The sequence below is a fragment of the Mustelus asterias genome, chromosome 12, assembly GCF_964213995.1.
Source record: "Mustelus asterias chromosome 12, sMusAst1.hap1.1, whole genome shotgun sequence".
Classification (NCBI taxonomy): domain Eukaryota; kingdom Metazoa; phylum Chordata; class Chondrichthyes; order Carcharhiniformes; family Triakidae; genus Mustelus; species Mustelus asterias.
In genome coordinates, this window is record NC_135812.1 from 90,998,628 (window position 1) to 91,019,259 (window position 20,632).

The window sequence follows — 20,632 nt, forward strand, 5'->3', positions numbered from 1 at the left end:
CTCTGCCTTCTCAACCTTGCCCCTTGCCTCAGATGTGGTGATCCACAGGTTAAAATCACCTCCAGTCAGCTCGCCCTCTCGAAGGGGAGAGCAACCTAGGGTCATCTGGGACTGTGGCAACTTTATTTATTTATTCAGCTGGAAAGGGACAGCTTGTTGCTAGACCAAAAATGATCATGGCGATTATTTTGACTTAACTTAAAGGTGGATGATCTTTCAATGGAGAACAAGAAATTAAAAATGGAATTTGATGTTGAGCGGAGAATGTCCTCTAAGCTGCGTGAAGCTTTCAAGCCTAAACAAGATGAACTTTTATATTTAAAAGAAGAAATTGATAAACTGAGATTAAGGATTCAAGAACTGCAAATGAACCCAGTAAGTACGGTGCCGTGTGTATATGTAACAATCTGTTGTCTTCTTTCCCTCAAGCTCTCCTATTTAAGACAGAGATGAGGAGGAATTTCTTCTCTCAAAGGGTAGCGAATCTGTGGAATTCTTTACTGCAGAAGGCTGTAGAAGCTGGGTTGTTAGGTAGGTTCAGGCTGAGATAGACAGATTTTTAATCAATAAGGGAATCAAGGATAAGGTGGGAAAGTGGAGTTGACAATTATCATATTAAATCAGTCATGACTCATTGAATGACAGAGCAGACTCGATGGGCTGAATGGCCTGGTTCAGCTCCTACATCTTCTGGTCTTATCATGGTATATCAATTTGAACGTTTCTAAGTTTCAAGTTGCCTCATTGCTGTCATCGCCTTCTAGACGTGAGAGTACAGTTAATTGTCCTGTTAATCAGAATATAAAGGATTGATTTTTATAAGTTAGAGCTTGGATAGCCGGTATTCCGATTGCCTGGGGTACAGGAAAACTTCTGCGAAAGAAGAGAGGACAAATTTGCATTACATAGAACCTTAATGACTTCAGAATGTCCCAATATATTATGCAGTCATTGAAGTACTTTTGAGGTGTCAGAATTTTCACTCCAAAATCAGGGGCTTAGGGTGGGATTTTCCGGCTGTGCTCACCCTGAAACCAGAAAATCCAGCCAAGGTCAACGGACTTTTCCATGGTCCACTCTTTAGAGTTCAAAATTCATGTCGTGAAGATTCCTGGTTCTGCAAACTTGACTCGAAGGAATTTGGCTTGGATGGTCTAATTTTCATTCTGGGTTTGGCAGGAGGGTGTGGGGATTGTGGTTGGGGGTGGGGAGAGGCAGGTGTCGGTGGGATTTGGGCCTGCCTTCCCTGGAAAGAGTTCAGAGACAGCCATAGGCGCTGTCAGGTACGAAGAATGGCTGTGCAAATGGCTGGCCTTCATAATCTAGGACTTTATCCCAGTTGTAAAAAAATACAATAAATGAAAGATCAGCCCTCTGTCCTCACCTCTCAAACACCATGTAGTCCCCATGCCACATCCATGCCAACTCATGTCATCTCATGCATCCCATCCATCCTGATGAACCTTCAAACCCTCAATGCCAACCTGTAACCCTCCAGCCCTTCCCCCCCCACCCAGGCCCTTCATAGCCCCTATGCCAATTTAAGGCCAACCCATGACCTCCACCCACCACAATATGACTGTACAACCCCCATGCCAACTAACCCTCTCTCCATCATGGGCAGACCTCAGGACCCATAATAAGATAAAATGAAATTGTGCTAAGTATCTATTTCAGACTTTATTTTCATATAAAATAATGCTCATTCATAAATACCCATTCATTATGTTTACATTTCCTCTGTTACATAATTTCTTATAAAAACAAACATTTAATTTAACTGCTTAATTCCTTATAAAAACAAGCATTTGTGTTCATTTTAAAGACTTTATAACCACTTGGAGCTGTCAATCAAACTGTGAATTGACAAGCACCCCATTGTGATGATGTTATGTTGTGATATTAGTCATGCAGCACAAATTCTATAATGATGATCTTCACGCTTATGTCAACACACAATGAAATAGCAAGCACTTTTCAAAATTGCAATGTGGTTTTTAAAGGTCAGGATATTTAAATGCCTTGATAACTTGACAATTCCCTTGATAGCTTGACCATTCCCATGAGATTATCCACTTTTTACTCACATTCATATCCAGTTTTAACATTTCCAAAGGGTACTTGACCTCTCCCAAAGGCAACTTACCCCTCCCAAAGGTGCCTTGGATCTATCCGAAAAAGTACTCTACCTAGCCAAAGAACTCCCGCAGTTTTAGACTTCCTATTGAAAGGTCTAAAGCATGCGAGTCATGTTTTGAATATCTCAAAGGTAGGAGAGTCTAAACCTAGAGGGCATAGGTTTAAGGTGAGAGGGGAGAGAAACAAAAGTGTACAGTGGGGCAATTTTTTCACACAGAGGGTGGTGAGTGTCTGGAACAAGTTGCCAGAGGTAATAGTAGAGGCGGGTACAATTTTGTCTTTCAAAAACCATTTAGACAGTTACATGGGTAAGATGGGTATAGAGGGATATGGGCTAAATGTGGGCAATTGGGATTAGCTTATGGGTTTAAAGAAAAAAGGGCGGCATGGACAAGCTGGGCCAAAGGGCCTGTTTCCATGCTGTAAACCTCAATGACTCTATCCCAATTTGAAAATTGGATTTGTCTGAAGGCAGCTGTACTTCTACATAAACAGCTACCTCTGTGAATTACAGATGTGTAAACTACAACCCAACCCCATTTCCCCCACTCCCCCCACTCTTCTCCCCCCTACCCCCCAAATGGTGGAAGTGATGGGTGCCAGGTTCAGGGGTGGGACCCTCAAAATTGGGTAACCGGTGCTACTTTGACTAAGTCAGAAACTCTCTCCACAGAAACAAAAATTTATGCTGTAGCATCTGTTTTTGCAGCACGCACTGTCATCTTTGCTACTACTAAACAGGTCTGTCATTCAGAGGAATATTACAATATAAGGAATGTTTGTCAGAAAACTTCCAATTCATGCATTTTACACAAAAATTGTGAAAATGTTCAATTTTGTTCAACAGGTGACCATAGATATCTTGGAACAGGATCGTGTGGAAGCTCTGGAGGACAGGCAGGACCTAATGAAAGAGCTTAACTCAGTGCGGATGGAGCTAGATCGGGCTGAAAGTCTGAGGAATGATGTGAGCAAAGTAACATTAGGCTTTGTGGATGGGTTTGAAAGACGTTGCAAAAACTGGAAAATAGAATAGAGAAACCAGCTTTTCTGATATTTAATCACATTAACTAGTCCCTGCCCATCGGACACAAATCTAAATCTGCATTTTGATATCAGATATGATAGACCTCGGGCGGGATTTTACGGCCTCACTCATCCAGAAACCATAAAATCCAGCCCAAGGTCAACGTATCTTCCCATTGTCCGCCCCTCGCCCGCTCCAATTGCCATGGCAGGCAGGTTGGTAAAATTCCAGCCCTTTATTTTAGCCCACTTTCCCTCCAGTCAGAATAAAGGGATTGAGATCAGGATAAGTCCAGTTGCTGGCAGATAGCTTCATCATTCCAGCCCAGCGACACCTTATCTTCACTGACTTTGAAGTTGTCATTGCAGGCAAGCTTTAAATTTAAAGATCATGGCCATCAGATCAACCCTATCTGGGCTGCAATTAATTTTGCCTCTGGATTCAGGAACCCATACAGCTATCATCCCTACCACTGGGATGCACCAACTAGCGGAAGAGTCCACAATAATTTGTTTACAAAAATGACTTTTCTACACAATCCATGGGGGGCCAAGAGGAGCAGGAGAATTTCCCGTAGGTTCGTAAGGAGCCCTTAGGCTTCCCTTAGCCCAGACTTTTCCTCTCCCTCTCAGCATAACCATCAGCTGCCAGAGCCCTTTCCTATCCCATGCTTTTAAGCCCAGGACCAATCCCCTGAGCCCTTGTTGTCATGATGTGGAGATGCCGGCGTTGGACTGGGGTGAACACAGTAAGAAGTCTCACAACACCAGGTTAAAGTCCAACAGGTTTATTTGGTAGCAAATACCATAAGCTTTCGGAGCGCTGCTCCTTTGTCAGATGGAGTGGAAATGTGCTCTCAAACAGTGCACAGAACCACAGAAATCAAGTTATAGAATACTAATTAGAATGCGAATCCCTACAGCCAGCCAGGTCTTAAAGGTACAGACAATGTGGTGGAGGGAGCATTAAACACAGGTTAAAGAGATGTGTATTGTCTCCAGACAGAGCAGCTAGTGAGATTCTGCAAATCCAGGGGGCAAGCTGTGGGGGTTACTGATAATGTGACATAAATCCAACATCCCGGTTTAGGCCGTCCTCATGTGTGCGGAACTTGGCTATCAGTTTCTGCTCAGCGACTCTGCGCTGTCGTGTGTCGTGAAGGCCGCCTTGGAGAACGCTTACCTGAAGATCCAAGACTGAATGCCCGTGACTGCTGAAGTGCTCCCCCACAGGAAGAGAACAGTCTTGCCTGGTGATTGTCGAGCAGTGTTCATTCATCCATTGTCGTAGCGTCTGCATGGCGGATGAATAAACACAGGATTTATGTCACATTATCAGTAACCCCCACAGCTTGCCCCCTGGACTTGCAGAATCTCACTAGCTGCTCTGCCTGGAGACAATACACATCTCTTTAACCTGTGTTTAATGCTCCCTCCACCCACATTGTCTGTACCTTTAAGACCTGGCTGGCTGTAGGGATTCGCATTCTAATTAGTATTCTATAACTTGATTTCTGTGATTCTGTGCACTGTTTGAGAGCACGTTTCCACTCCATCTGACGAAGGAGCAGCGCTCCGAAAGCTTATGGTATTTGCTACCAAAAAAACCTGTTGGACTTTAACCTGGTGTTGTGAGATTCCTTGTTGTCCCAACAGTAAATTTCCCACAATAACTTGCATTTATACAATACCATTGACAATTAAAGAATGTCCCAAGCCGCTTCACAAAGCTTTCGCTGTGCCGTGGTGATTGTTCCTTTAAGGGCAGCACAGCAGAAGAGGGTCACCTGGCTTGAAGGACCAATTAAGATGAGAGTAGGTAATCACCCAGGGGGTGGAGCTCTCTCAGGCAGAAGACAGTCTGAGGTCATTGGGAGTGGGGCAACCATTGGGCTGTTCAAGGTCAGCTTTGAGGCTGCAAACTTCTGCATAGTTTTTTTGTAATTAATAAAGACCCTTTGTGTTTCTAACAAAGTCTGTAGCGTGCATTATTAAAGTGCATACTTAATTGCAACCTACAACATAGCCATTTTTTATGGACCTAATTCAGAACTAATCCACCTACGTTTTAGCAACATGATGCTCTTACATGTGCTTTTGTTTTTAACTCTTAAAGTTAATCTGATCTTGATTCCTGCACACCCAGCCTTTGTCTGTCTCTATTCTCTGAATGGGTTCAAAACCCATGAGTTCAAAAACTTTCAAAGTGTTTTACTTCCTTCTATCCTGCCAGTACCTGGATGAAAAGGAGAATATGCTGATGGAATGTGCTACTCTGAAGATTGACTGTGATATGTACAAAGATAAAATTACCTCGCTCCAGACACAAGTCTTAGAACTACAAAAGGAACGTGATGAGGTAAATAAATTAGATCTTTAACCTTCCCATTACTGAAGGTGGTAACTTCTGCAGGAATATTCGTGTCAACAACTCTTTAATCCCTCTGCCAAATAGCCATACTTCACATATCCCAGGGAGTATCAGCAAGTTATTCACGGTTTGGGTAAACATTTCCAACCATTATATAGGCTTCACTCATGCACTTCCAACAAGGATCAGTGGAAGGTGCTTGGAAGCAAGAACTTTGCCTTCTGTTTCTATTATTCTCCCATTATCTGGGACATGGAAACAATATTTAACATTTCTGCTGCTGTCCTGGCAGAGATCTCTACTTCAGCCTTGACCAGAGAAAATTACAGGACCTTCCTGCTTGTAGAGTCATAGAATCATACAGAGTGGAACAAACCATTCAGCCCATCGAGTCTGCACCGATGATAACTACCACTAAAGTCATGCCAATCCCATTTTCCAGGACTTGTCCCATATCGTGAATGTTATAGTGTTTCAAGTGCTCATCCAAATACTTTTTGAAGGTTGGAAGATTTCTGGCCTCCACTCCTTCCCCAGGCAGTGCATTCCAGATCCCCACCACCCTCTGAGTGAAATTCTTTTTTCTCCAATCCCCTCTAAACCTCCTGCTCCTTACCCTAAAACCATGCCCCCTTGTGATTGAGCCCTCAAACAAGGGGAATGGCTGCTTCCTATTCACTCTGTCCGTACCCCTTATAATCTTATACACCTCCTCAGCCTCCTCTGCTCTAAAGAAAACAATTTAAGCCTATCCAGTGTCTCCTTATAGCTCAAATGCTCCAGCCCAGGCAACATCCTGGTGAATCACCTCTGTACCCCCTCTAGTGCTCGGAATGTCTCAGTGTGACACTATATAATGCACTTGTACAATGAGGATGGTTGAATAAATTTAATTAAACCTTTTAAGGGCACCTTTGTTTCATTGGGTTGTTCATATATAATAAAAATTATGTACAGTATTATTTTTTAATACGCTTCAACATTCTTGAGTACCTACTACTAACAGATGGGAGATAATTGTCCTGTCCAAAGAAAGAACCATTTGACTAATTTGACACGTAACATTATTTATGCATATTTAGATGTTCACTGACGGAAAAATTAACAGCAGAAAAGATGAAAATGGTATGGACAGTGCTTATATTCAGGTTGTTAGTGTTATAACAGGCAACATCAGCAAATGTGGTGAATATAGTTAATGTACATATTTGACAGCTGTTGCTGGAGTAGGGAGCACCAAAAAGGCGAACATAAATGATGTAGCTGGTCTATATATTCAGGAATTTTTAGAACATTATTAATGTTGCTATTGGTTCAGTGGCACTGCTTGAGCTGCAGTAATGTTTATAAAGACAGGTTTGCCAAAGGCATCTCAATGCTCTACCTGAGAATAATCCAGAAACTGGGAACCCAGATCAATGAAACATTTCCAATTGAAAGCATGTACAAAACAATGTGTTTTATTTCAGAACTTCATTTCCACTCCCTGACTCGCTCACATAAATCTAAAATAATCAGTTTCTTGTGACGGTATGGAAACAGCTGTTACTAAAATTACTTGAATGTGACCTGTTACTAAAAGTAGAAATGCTTAGAAGTTACAATTTCAGAATGGGCTATTCAACCCAGCAGTCTTTGTCAGCATCTACCCTGCGCACAAGCACATAGTCCAAATCACATTTCCCCGTCCAGTTCCAAACCATTTTAGCCTCTTCTCCTTCAACCAAAGTTCTTTTGCAGGGAAAGAAAAATCATTATTTCATACCCGCCATCTGAAATGAAATGTAGGGCAGCACGGTGGCACAGTGGTTAGCCTCACAGCGCCAGGGACCCGAGTTCGATTCCCAGCGTGGGTCACTGTCTGTGTGGAGTTTGCACGTTCTCCCCATGTCTGCATGGGTTTCTTCCGGGTGCTCCGGTTTCCTCCCACAGTCTGAAAGACGTGCTGGTTAGGTGCATTGACCCGAACAGGCGCCGGAGTGTGGCGCTTAGGGGAATTTCACAGTAACTTCATTGCAGTGTTAATGTAAGTCTTACTTGTGACCAATAAATAAACTTTAACTTTAAAAAGAATAGAGACCCTTACCGTTATATCATTACGAGAAGTATCATTTGGCATTTTATTATTGAAATCTCAGGCACTTGGACACCAAGAATGTTTATTTTTGGAACAAGACAGTACACATATGCACATTGCCACAATGGTAATATCACAGTTTAGTGAAAAAGATTATGCAAATATACAGCTTCTTGGATAGCGCCATTTTTTGAACAACCATAAACTCCTCATTTAGTAGAGGCTAATCATGAAAGCAAAGTGCAGTAAAGACCTTTTCTTATTTTTCCACAGGCTTATGGAGCCAGGGATGAGGCCCAATTGCAAATTAGCAAAATGATCATGGACAAGGATTTATGTCGTCGGCAAGTTATTGAACTACAGGACACGTATCGGGAGTTGAATCAGGAAATCCTGCAGTTAAGGTCAAACAGGGACAGACAGGAGGTAGGACTGTTTCTCAGTCATTATTCAGAAGCACAGGCTGGGATTGAAGTGAGATAGATAGGGATCACACTTGATCTCTAAAATAGCATGACCTGCTAAAAAATACTGTCTGATTTTCCTGACTTGTGTTCCCGGGTGCTATGTAATTTCTCGGCCACAAGTGTCAAGAGACAGAACGGTGAGCCGGTTAATGTTCACTTTTATGTTGCCCTCGCGTTTCCTGGAACTCCAGGGGGGTTTAAGAGCCTGAGCTGGAGCTCCAGTAGATGCAGGTTCTCTGGAACCCTTTACGTGAGGTTTCAATTTGTGTTGTGATTACTGGTTTGGCACTTCAACACAGTGACGTTGTGGCCTACAACCATAAGCACCGCAGAGATCCAGAGCAGGCTAACAACTTTGAAGATTGGCCTTTTCTTTGGTTTTTCAAGGCTTATCTTGGTTAGCAGGCATAAGGTCCTGTCTGTGCCTCGCTTTCCTATTCTTTTTGCTGACTGCTGGCAGTATATTAAACTGGAGATGTTGTTTGCCAGAGGGTCAGGTTGCTGAATTCCATGGTTGAAGAGCCTGAGAATCAGAATCCCATGGACAGAAACAGTAAATGCAGCGTAAACACTCAGCCAGCCATTGGTTCCTGTGGCGAGAATCATTTTGCATGTGGACTCTTTATTAAACTAGGTTTCTGGCAGCTGTACCCATGAAACAACACATCGGTTTTCCCTATAGATGCTGATGGACATACTGAGTTTTCCCAACATTTTACTTTCATCCTGTGACATGAATGGGAGATTTGTGAGCTGTTGCTGATGTAGCTGATTTCATATTTATAGAGAGAAAAGCAAAGGCATAGAGTCAAGGAAAAGCTCCACATGGGTGTTAGTTTGTCCTGTTTATAGATGTGAAAATATAAAGATGAACTTGAATTAATATACAACATTCCACAACCTTAGAATGTCCCAAAGTGCTTTACAGTCAATGGCGTACTTTCACTGTTGTGGTGTAGGAAAAGTAGCAAGCAATCTGGACACCTCATGGTCCTACAAACAGCCATGAAGTACATTTCCAGGTCAGTTATTTTTAGCAGGTGGTTGAGGGATAATTTCTTCCTGCTCTTCTTGGAATAGTGCAGTGGGATTTCAATTTAAAATCTCATCCTTCAGCAGCACTGACTCAGTACTGCACTAAATTGAAAGCCAAGGTTATGGACCATAACTTTCTCGGAGTGGTAATCCGACACTGATTGCCACTCCAAGAACAATTACTTACACTGAATTTCTCCCGTACCTTCTCACCCAACCTCCCAACTCAGACCGGGTGAGACTTCTAAAAATTAATTTGTGGGATGTGGGTGTCATTGGCTAGGCCAGCATTTGCTGCCCATCCCTAATTGACCTTTAGAAGGTGGTGGGGAGCTGCCTTCTTGAACCACTGCAGTCCATATAATGGACAGAGCTGTTAGGGAGGGAGTTCCAGAATTTTGATCCAGCAACAGTGAAGAAAGAATGGCGATATGTTTCCAAATCAGGATAGTGAGTAACTTGGAGGGGAACCTTTAGGTTGTGGTGTTCCCATGTATCAGCTGACTTTGTTCTTCTCGATGGTAGCAGTTGTGGATTTGGAAGGTGCTGTATTAGGAGCCTTGGTTAGGTCCAGCAGTGCATCTTGTAGATAGTATATACTGCTGCCACTGTGCATCGGTGGTGGAGGGAGTGAAGGTTTTTGGATGGGTTGCCAGTCAGGTGGGCTGCTTTGTCCTGGATGGTGTCAAGCTTCCTGAGTTTTGTTGGAGCTCATCATCCAAGAAAGTGGAAAGTCTTCCAGCAGCAAGGTCCAGCTATGTCTAATTGAAGAAGGACACACTCCCTTTTTCATGACACTAGCTGCCATAAACCAGGTAAGTTTAAAGGTCCATTGAAATCGATAGGCCAGGGAGAAGGTAAGTGGATAGGATTTGTGAGCTGAGGGTGATTGGAGGTTTGGGCCACGAATGTGGTGGGTCAGACCTTGGGGTGAGTTGTTGGACCTCAGTGAAGGGGGGGTGGTGTGTGGGGGTGGTTGGACCTTTGGGTGGGGGGTTAGGGATCACACATCTAGTTGGTGGTGCTTGGCCTTTGCGGGGGTGTGGGTAGTGGAATCTGTAGGGCAGAAATGACATCAGTCCCCAAGAGTTTGGAGGGTCTGGCGAGGTCGGATTGGGTCTGGGGTGTAGGGTTGTTGGGCCTGAGGGGTGGCAGGTCAGGTCATGGGGGGGGGGAGGGGATGCGGTTAATTGGGAGGTTGGGATGTCGCAGGGGATTAAGGTTGTGGGGGTGTCCTCTTATGGGGCAATGGGGTGTGTGGGGGCACAGCCCCGTGGGGCGGCCAGCCTGGATCTTTACGATAGTCACTCCAAAGTCAGAAGAGGTTTTAATTCTTCTAACTTTTTCTGAGTAACCCTGTTGGAACCATCCGAAGTTTGGTGATTTAAATTGCATTTTAGATTGGTTCATAGGGCAGGACAATTGTTCAGGGGAAGTTTGTACTTCTGGGGCCATTTGCCATGTAAATGTTTACCTGTGAAGTTCTGAGAGGGATTCCCTGGCGAATCTTTGGGGTACCCCCCAAACCTGATGCTGGGGAGCTCGGAAGTTATGGCCCATATCTCTGGAGTGCAGCTTGAACCTATAACCTGCTGACACAAGTTAGAGCACCACCAGTGAGCCGAGGCTGAAACCTGAAATAAAGCTCTTCCACACAAATGTCTGATTTGATTTGATTTGATTTATTATTGTCGCATGTATCAGTATACAGTGAAAAGTCTCTCAGCATGTTTACCTGCACATTATATTAATGCTGATACTGTTGACTTTTGTTAGTCGTGTAGAAGTCATTCCTTCTCTGATGACTTGAAAATGAGGATATTTTGTAAATTAGGGTTGTACAGCTTGCAACAAATAACAATGATCCTCGAGATTTCGCAGGACAACATTGCAGGGTGTACCCAGCCCATTCCAGGCACCGGAAACCTACCTTTAACATCGCAATGATGCAGTCAACCATCATTGTGATGGATGAATAAACTTCAGCAGAAATGAAGGGCACTGTGGTGAACCACAGATGGTTACCACTATGGGTTCTTGTACATATGTTACTCTTGTTACTGTTGGGGTTAGGGTTGGGGTGTTAGCATTGTTCTGTGGTACACTCCGTTCGGCTCCGCCTTCTTACAGGAGTATAAAGGTCACTGCTACTTCCTAGTAGCCCTTAGTCTGGGATAGTACTGTTAAGTAGTATGCTCCAATCTTGTTGTGAATAAAAGCCTTTATTCCCGGGTATGTCCTAGCCTCCCGTGTGAATCAATCGCGCATCAGGCACTCATCATGAAATAGTTGTTTTAGACAAGTTTGCCATTTACTTTATTAGTGGGTGGCAGGGTGGCACAGTAGTTAGCACTGCTACCTCACAACGCTAGGGATCCAGGTTCAATTCTGGCCTTGGGTCATGGTCTGTGTGGAGTTTGCACGTTCTCTCTGTGTCTGCGTGAGTTTCCTCTGGGTGTTCCGGTTTCCTCTCACACTCCAAAGATGTGTAGGTTAGGTTGATTGGCCATGCTAAATTGCCCCTTGGTGTCAGGGGGACTAGCTAGGATAAATTCATGGGGTTATGGAGATAGGGTCTGGGTGGAAATGTGGTCAGTGCAGACTCAATGGGCCAAATGGCCTCCTTCTGCACTGTATGATTCTATCCTATGAATAGAAAAGATGAACGTATTGGCAACATTTGCTTCAATTTTCTTTCCTTTATTCCTTGACAGAAAGTAACAAATAATAAAACCCCACCACGTGAAAAACCCAAACTGAAGCGTCTGCAAGCAGTGAATCCCAGGACTATCAGCTGTGAGAGTGATGACAGCAGCTGTAGCAGCCAGAGTGATGTATGGGAACAAACCTTTCACGTCGTGTACACTTAGAATAACCGTTCAAAGCGAGAAGCTGTGTTGTGTTACCACTCCAAGAAGTGCTGTGGACTATCCTGGACATTGTTCACATCTATAGGGAAAACAAGTCAGAAAATGGGATAACTACACAGAATTTGTGGCACAGAAACTGGCCAATTGGCTGAACTGGTCTATGCCGATGTTCCTGTGGTACATGAGCCTCCTCCCACCTACGTTATCTAATACTGCCAAATTATCCATCTGTTCCTTTCTCCCATGCACTCATCATGTGCCCAGGCTTGTCCCCAGTGAGCAAGTCCCTAATGAGGTTGTGGGAATTCTCAGATTATAGGCAGGCACATATATATATATACACATACAATTATATATACCTGTATTTGTACATATTGTGTGATATGCCATTGAGCCATATAGATAATGAAGGTGAGGATTCAACTCTTTTTGATGAGTTCGTTGACTTCAATGAGGTCAGCTGTAGTTCTGCATGACTGACCTCGTTAGGGATTTTGGGGTCGGACAGAGAGAGGACATGTCCCCCTTTTCTTCTTACTCTGCCTCTTTTCGTTCGGCGAGTTAGGGAGAGGGAAAATTAGCCTGGGTTCTGCTCCTATTTGCTATCAGATGCCTTCGGATGAGAAAGTGTGCATCTGTAAGCATCAGCTAGGGGTCATGGTGTACAAAATTACACCATTACTATAGAACAGGCTCAATGGACCAGCCGGTCATTTCCTGTTCTTTAAATGCCACACTCGCATTTACAAACATGTCTTATTTCTTGATTTTTAATTATTTCCAAGCTGAGACAGGGTTAAACTTTCTTCATTTATTTTCTTTTGCTTACTTTTAATTCAAAATCTTTGTTTGATTGAAGTTTGCAGTTGCATAAGTGTCTGTGAGGGAGGTCGTTGCCAGGACAATACATAGAACTGTCAGTACTCTCAGGAACAAGAGTCGGTCATTCAGTCCCTCAAGCTTGGTCCACAATTCAGTTAGATCATGGCTGATCATTTGCCCAATTTTAATCCTTGATTACCTACCAAACTAAAATCTATTGATCTCAGTCCTGAAGTTTTCAATTGGCCCAGTATCCACAAAACGTTTTTGAGGCAAGATTTACAGATTTTACTGTCCTTTGTGTGGGAAATGTTCCCTTTGATTTCATAACTAAATGATCTAGCTGTAATTTTAAGATTGTGTTGACTCAACTTGGAGTCCCAATGCTTTGTCATGCGTCTCTCTCAACACAGCTGGGTCTATAACTTTTCTGATGTGCCAGTTTGTCTCATTTACAGTTTTATACAAATCTAAAGAAAACGGAAAGCTGTGAGTCGTTGAGCAGTGTCAGCTCTTCCTTTGTGGAGCCACCCAGCAAGGAATCTCTCTACAGACGCCAGAATGAAGATGCTGTGGAAGAATCATTCAGGTGAGAGGGACAGCCTTTTGATCTTGGCAACCTCTATGAAAGATCATTACCGCGATGCTTTAAATAATTTTCTTTCTGCAAATCTACATTCAGCACTGAGTCAAAATGATAGGTGGATGATTATATTTATTCGTTCCGGGGATGCGGGCATTACTTGCCAGGCTGGAACTTATTGCCCTCCCGGGTTGCCCTGAGAGGGTGCTGGTTGGTCTCTTCCTGAACTGCTGCAGTTTGGCACAGCTGAATGACTTGATGGGTCACTCTGGAGGACTGGTAAGAGTCATGTGGAGTCAGAAAGAGGCCAGACTAGGTAAAAACATGAGTTTCCTTCCCTATAGGGCAATAGTGGAGCAGTTGGGTTTTCTTGATAATCCTACAAATGGTCATTTGTAGAGAAGACTAAAATTGTGTTGATCAGCTGGTGTCCAGATAGGGGCTACTAGAATTAACCTCAATATATTCCATTAGCAGGGGAAACAGCCAACCAAAGTTTCTATTTTTCATTGCTATCTATGACACCAAGAATGATTAGTCAATAGTTTACCAACACTCATCATCTAAGCTCAAACATGAAGAATGGTCATTTGGGTAAAGTAACAACCAGCATGGAACACAACCCCTAAATTGAGTCAAAGTCTTCAGCAAGGAAAAGGCAGAATAAAACTGGGAGGAGAAGCTAGCCAAAGCTCGAACTTTAATCTTGTGTTTATCTTTTCACAGCAACAGATATTCTATTGATGACGATGCTTTCACATCAGTAGATGATTGCACTGACACTGACAGTTGCAATGAAAATATTCCTGATGTCAGTGAGTTTTCATTTTCTCATTCATGATCTGGGTACAGTGCAAAATACGATGGAAATCTCAGCAAGCTGGTAATAAGGAATAAGTGTTAGTCACAATAAAGACTTCAAAAATGACTTAGTTTCTACCGCCGGTACAATGCCGCTTATTATAGCCACAGGTTAGAGCTTCCACTTTGATGTCATATACATGGATTTTAGTAAGGCGTTTGATAAGGTCCCCCATGGTCGGCTTATGATGAAAGTGAGGAGGTGTGGGATAGAGGGAAAGTTGGCCGATTGGATAGGTAACTGGCTGTCTGACCGAAGACAGAGGGTGGTGGTCGATGGAAAATTTTCGGATTGGAGGCAGGTTGCTAGCGGTGTGCCGCAGGGATCAGTGCTTGGTCCTCTGCTCTTTGTGATTTTTATTAATGACTTAGAGGAGGGGGCTGAAGGGTGGATCAGTAAATTTGCTGATGACACCAAGATTGGTGGAGTAGTGGATGAGGTGGAGGGCTGTTGTAGGCTGCAAAGAGACATAGATAGGATGCAAAGCTGGGCTGAAAAATGGCAAATGGAGTTTAACCCTGATAAATGTGAGGTGATTCATTTTAGAACATAGAACATAGAACATAGAACATTACAGCGCAGAACAGGCCCTTCGGCCCACGATGTTGCACCGACCAGTTAAAAAAAAAAACTGTGACCCTCCAACCTAAACCAATTTCTTTTCGTCCATGAACCTATCTACGGATCTCTTAAACGCCCCCAAACTAGGCGCATTTACAACTGATGCTGGCAGGGCATTCCAATCCCTCACCACCCTCTGGGTAAAGAACCTACCCCTGACATCGGTTCTATAACTACCCCCCCTCAATTTAAAGCCATGCCCCCTCGTGCTGGATTTCTCCATCAGAGGAAAAAGGCTATCACTATCCACCCTATCTAAACCTCTAATCATCTTATATGTTTCAATAAGATCCCCTCTTAGCCGCCGCCTTTCCAGCGAAAACAATCCCAAATCCCTCAGCCTCTCCTCATAGGATCTCCCCTCCATACCAGGCAACATCCTGGTAAACCTCCTCTGCACCCTCTCCAAAGCCTCCACATCCTTCCTGTAATGTGGGGACCAGAACTGCACACAGTACTCCAAGTGCGGCCGCACCAGAGTTGTGTACAGTTGCAACATAACGCTACGACTCCTAAATTCAATCCCCCTACCAATAAACGCCAAGACACCATATGCCTTCTTAACAACCTTATCTACTTGATTCCCAACTTTCAGGGATCTATGCACACATACACCTAGATCCCTCTGCTCCTCCACACTATTCAAAGTCCTCCCGTTAGCCCTATACTCAACACATCTGTTATTCCTACCAAAGTGAATTACCTCACACTTCTCCGCATTAAACTCCATCCGCCACCTCTCGGCCCAACTTTGCAACCTGTCTAAGTCTTCCTGCAAACTACGACACCCTTCCTCACTGTCTACCACACCACCGACTTTGGTGTCATCAGCAAATTTGCTAATCCACCCAACTATACCCTCATCCAGATCATTAATAAATATTACAAACAGCAGTGGCCCCAAAACAGATCCCTGAGGTACACCACTTGTAACCGCACTCCATGATGAATATTTACTATCAACCACCACCCTCTGTTTCCTATCCGCTTGGTAGGACAAATTTAAATGTGGATTACAGGGTCAAAGGTAGGGTTCTGAAGACTGTGGAGGAACAGAGAGATCTTGGGGTCCATATCCACAGATCTCTAAAGGTTGCCAGTCAAGTGGATAGAGCTGTGAAGAAGGCCTATAGTGTGTTAGCTTTTATTAACAGGGGGTTGGAGTTTAAGAGCCGTGGGGTTATGCTGCAACTGTACAGGACCTTGGTGAGACCACATTTGGAATATTGTGTGCAGTTCTGGTCACCTCACTATAGGAAGGATGTGGAAGCGCTGGAAGGAGTGCAGAGGAGATTTACCAGGATGCTGCCTGGTTTGGAGGGTAGGTCATATGAGGAAAGGTTGAGGGAGCTAGGGCTGTTCTCTCTGGAGCGGAGGAGGCTGAGGGGAGACTTAATAGAGGTGTATAAAATGATGAAGGGGATAGATAGAGTGAACGTTCAAAGACTATTTCCTCGGGCGGATGGAGCTATTACAAGGGGGCATAACTATAGGGTTCGTGGTGGGAGATACAGGACGGATATCAGAGGTAGGTTCTTTACGCAGAGAGTGGTTGGGGTGTGGAATGGACTGCCTGCAGTGATAGTGGAGTCAGACACTTTAGAAACATTTAAGCGGTTATTGGATAGGCACATGGAGCACACCAGGATGATAGGGAGTGGGATAGCTTGATCTTGGTTTCAGATAAAGCTCGGCACAACATCGTGGGCCGAAGGGCCTGTTCTGTGCTGTACTGTTCTATGTTCTAAACTAGTGGTCATGTTGTAGCACAGTAAATGTTCACAATAATATGATCTCCAAGCTGTCGATTGTAAAAAGCCTTCAGAACAAATTTTATCAGAGGGATTCTACCAAGATGACCCTAAGCATGTTCACTTCTTCCTCTTTACAACCATGGAAGATTTTGCATTGTATGACCCTGCAACTGGCAATCTAACAAATTTCACCAAAACTATACCAACACATTCAAGACACTCAAACATAGGACATTGTTAGACAACCACTTAAACTACTGAGCCACCCACAATATCTTCCTAAACTGTTGACAGGCTATTTCTTGGAAGACGAGACCAGACATTTGTGGGACAGTCTTTAGTTCTGTTCAATTTATCCTTAACCATTTTCTTCATTCATTATTTCTCTAAATACTGGGCTGAATGTAATACTATTCCCCATCCTGTTATGCTTGCTGTGGGAACTGTAGCTCTGAGTAACAGCTACATTACCTTTTCAATGGATAGAATGAAGTGAGATCAGAGAGCTTTGTGTTGCGTGTTTACCCAGAGTCTGAAGTGCCAAAGCCTACACCAAAATTGCTTTGTGTGTATCCCGTCACCATCCTGGTATCTTTCTTAACTTATTTGTGAGCCTAGGCCGGCCATACATCATGCTTGGTTTCTGGCAGCAATCAAGATTCATTCATTCTGTGTCAGACCTCTGTAATAGCCTTGTTCCAAACAGGTTGTCAAATCAGTGACTGACTACTTGTTGGCAAAGGAAGTTTCTTGAGGCACAGTTCATAATGCCGAACAGAAAGCAGGCACAGCTGAAAAGCTTTTTTTTATTTGTTGAGGGGATGTGGGTTTCACTGGCTGAACCAGTATTTATTGCCCATCCTGAATTGCCCTTGAACTGAGGCTAGATCATTTCAGAGGGCATTTAAGAGTCAACCACATTGCTGTGGGGCTGGAGTCACATGTAAGCCAGACCAAGTAAGGATGGCAGATTTCTTTCCCTAAAGGGCAGTAGTGAACAGATGGGTTTTTACAACAATGAACAATGGTTTCATGGTCATCACTGGACTTTTAATCCCAGATTTTTATTGAAGTCTGATTTCACTATCTGCCAAGGTGGGATTCAAACAGATCCCCAGAGCGTTACCATGGATCTCTGGATTACTCATCCAGTGACAATACCAGTACACCACTGCCTGCCTCCCTTCTAGCAGAGATATTGCCAAGGGTGTTTGAGTAATGTTTGTGATGGCTGGACATGTGTCCAAACGTGTAGTTGTCTGCAGCACAACTCACATGAGGACCCTGCCCTAACCACTGCCTGAGCAGCAAGAAATGGAGCATTCTATTCCAAGAAGGGGGGAGAAAGATCAGCTCAAAGAGGAGAAAGAAACATGTTTCTGCAACCTCCAGTGCCTGTCTTCTGGGCTTATATTTTTTATTCAATTAGTAAAGTAAAGTAAAGTTTATTTATTAGTCACAAGTAAGGCTTACATTAACACTGCAATGCAGTTACTGTGAAATTCCCCTAGTCGCCAAATTCCAGCGCCTGTTTGGGTCAATGCACTTAACCAGCTCGTCTTTCAGACTGTGGGAGGAAACCCACACAGACACCAGGAGAACGTGCAAACTCCACATAGACAGTGACCCAAGCTGGGAATCGAACACGGGTTCCTGGCACTGTGAGACAGCAGTGCTAATCAATGTGCCACCATGCCACCCAATTATGGGATGTGGGCATCACTGGCTATTATTTATTGCCCATCCCTAGTTGCCTTTCAGAAGGTGGTGGTGAGTTGCCGTCTTGTACCGCTACAGTCCCTGAAGTGTAGGTATATCCATAGTGCTGTTAAGGAGGGAATTCCAGAATTTAGACCCAGCAACAGTGTAGGAACGGCGATATATTTCCAAATCTGGAGGATAAGTAACTTGGCAGGGAACCTCCAGGTGGTGGTATTCCCAGGTACCTACTGCTCTTGTCCTTCTAGATGGTAGTGGTCGTGGGTTTGGAAAGTGCTGCCTAAGGAACCTTGGTGAGTTCCTGCAATGCATCTTGTAAATGGTGCACATGGCTGCCCATTTTCATCAGTGGTGAAGAAATTGAATGTTTGTGGAACGGGTAGCAATCAAACCGGTTGCTTTGTCCTGGATGGTGTTGATTTTCCTAAGTGTTGTTGGAGCTGCACACATCCAGGCAAGTGGAGAGTTTTTACCTATCCTAGTGCTTTGGTGAGGTTCCTCCCTAGTGAATACAGCTTGAAAGGTGGAAACCTTATGTTGTTTCCAGTTACGATGCTTCAGAGATGGTCTGGTGGGTGAATTCAGACTGCTACATCTCACTGTGGACTGGGATAGTCTGCTACAGATGGCTGTGTGATACTAATGTGTGCACTAGGGGATTAGGTGGCAGGAGAACTGGCAAGTCTTCCTCCTGATAGAGGTACCTCGCCCACAGACACCTCTCTGGGACCGTCCTTGTCACTCCGAGAGTTCTGCGCAAAAACACCAGGAGTGATGTGAGGTGATGCCTTGGCCTGTCAATGCTGACTTCCACAGCCAAGATGGCAGTTATGTGATCCTCCTTGGCAGTGGTGTATACTTCCATAAAAGCTTTCAGCAGTGAACCACTATTGTATTCTTGAAGGTGATCACTCTCTTTATGTTGGACAGAATGGTCTTCTTGCTTTGTATGAAGCTTTGAGCCAATGGAGCCAAAATGTCCTGAGCAAGCTTAAAGTGCAAGCTTACTTGTGTGTTACCCATTGCATCTATTATTTTTCAATACATGTCAGCTAACCTTCTTTGGAGCCTGGCTCATTGAAGCCTGCATCTGTTCACTGCAGCAGAGCTTGTGTGCGATCTTGCACTTCAGCAGGCAGCACTTGCATTGTTTCCAACCCATTGCCCTCGATCCTACACACTGGTGGCTCGTGGTTCACCACATGAAGACCCGTCCTTTAGCCTAGCTTCGAAAGTACCCCTGTTGCCAATCCCTGAACTGGTACTTGTTTGGGTCAGCTCAAATGATGCTATATCTTCAAGAAGGATGGCCTCATTGCAGTGTGTCACAGGGGTGACAACATTTTCAGCTCCTGATAGAAAAAAAAGAGTCAAAATTCAAATTTTAGTGTGAGAGAAAAGAGGAATAAATGAAAAGACGCTGAAAGCAGCGATATCTTGTCTGGAATTCTGCAGAGTGAGATAGAAGAAAGGAGGAAAAGAGAATAAGTTCTAAAGGAGTCCTCCATGATGGGTAAGATTTTCTGGCTGTGCTCGTCCCCAAGTCAAGGTCAAAGAACCTTTGCAAGGTCGACCCCGATTCCCATGGCGGGCGGGACAGGAAAATTCTGGCCAATATCTCCTTCACCATAGCCACGCTTCTTCCCCTGCCGGAGTTGGCCTCAGCTGCCTCTGGCCCTGTCTCCTGTGCGGCATGGTAGCACAGTGGTTAGCACTGCTGCTTCACAGCTCCAGGGGACCTGGGTTCGATTCCCGGCTTGGGTCACTGTCTGTGTGGAGTTTGCACATTCTCCTCGTGCCTGTGTGGGTTTCCACCGGGTGCTCCGATTTCCTCCCACAGTCCAAAGATGTGTGGTTTAGGTTGATTGGCCAGGCTAAAATTGCCCCTTAGTGTCCTGAGATGCGTAGGTTAGAGGGATTAGCGTGTGGATATGGGGATAGGGCCTGGGTGGTCGGTGCAGACTCAATGGGCCAAATGGCCTCTTTCTGCACTGTAGGGTTTCTATGATTCTATGATTCCATTGTAGATCATTCAAGACTTTCTCATGCAAGAAAAACAGGAATGTCACATCCTTCAGAAGTGCCTAGAGAATCTGCCTCTCATGTTTGAATAGTTTGTGTGTTGTCTGTAAGAGCAAGTGCTGGTTGCCTTAGAGGGGAAAGTAGGAAGTGCAGAGTGTGTAGATCAGAGAGGAAAGAGGTGCAGTGAAATGTCATGCAGTGATTGTAGAAGAGGAGAGGGGTCTCCTGTGAGGAGTGAGGCTGAAGGTGGTGGATGTGTGAGCA

The 20,632-nt window shown here is 44.2% G+C and overlaps 1 protein-coding gene across 1 annotated transcript in view; it reads left to right on the plus strand.

Moving 5' to 3' along the window:
- The window catches only part of card14 (caspase recruitment domain family, member 14), a 55,306-nt gene that overhangs the window by 11,287 nt on the left and 23,387 nt on the right, over positions 1 to 20,632 (plus strand). The window contains exons 4-10 of the mRNA XM_078225593.1: positions 205 to 375; positions 2,987 to 3,106; positions 5,399 to 5,524; positions 7,887 to 8,039; positions 11,830 to 11,949; positions 13,266 to 13,396; positions 14,117 to 14,205. Of these exons, the coding sequence (XP_078081719.1) occupies positions 205 to 375; positions 2,987 to 3,106; positions 5,399 to 5,524; positions 7,887 to 8,039; positions 11,830 to 11,949; positions 13,266 to 13,396; positions 14,117 to 14,205 (910 nt within the window). The remainder of the gene's footprint in view (positions 1 to 204; positions 376 to 2,986; positions 3,107 to 5,398; positions 5,525 to 7,886; positions 8,040 to 11,829; positions 11,950 to 13,265; positions 13,397 to 14,116; positions 14,206 to 20,632) is intronic.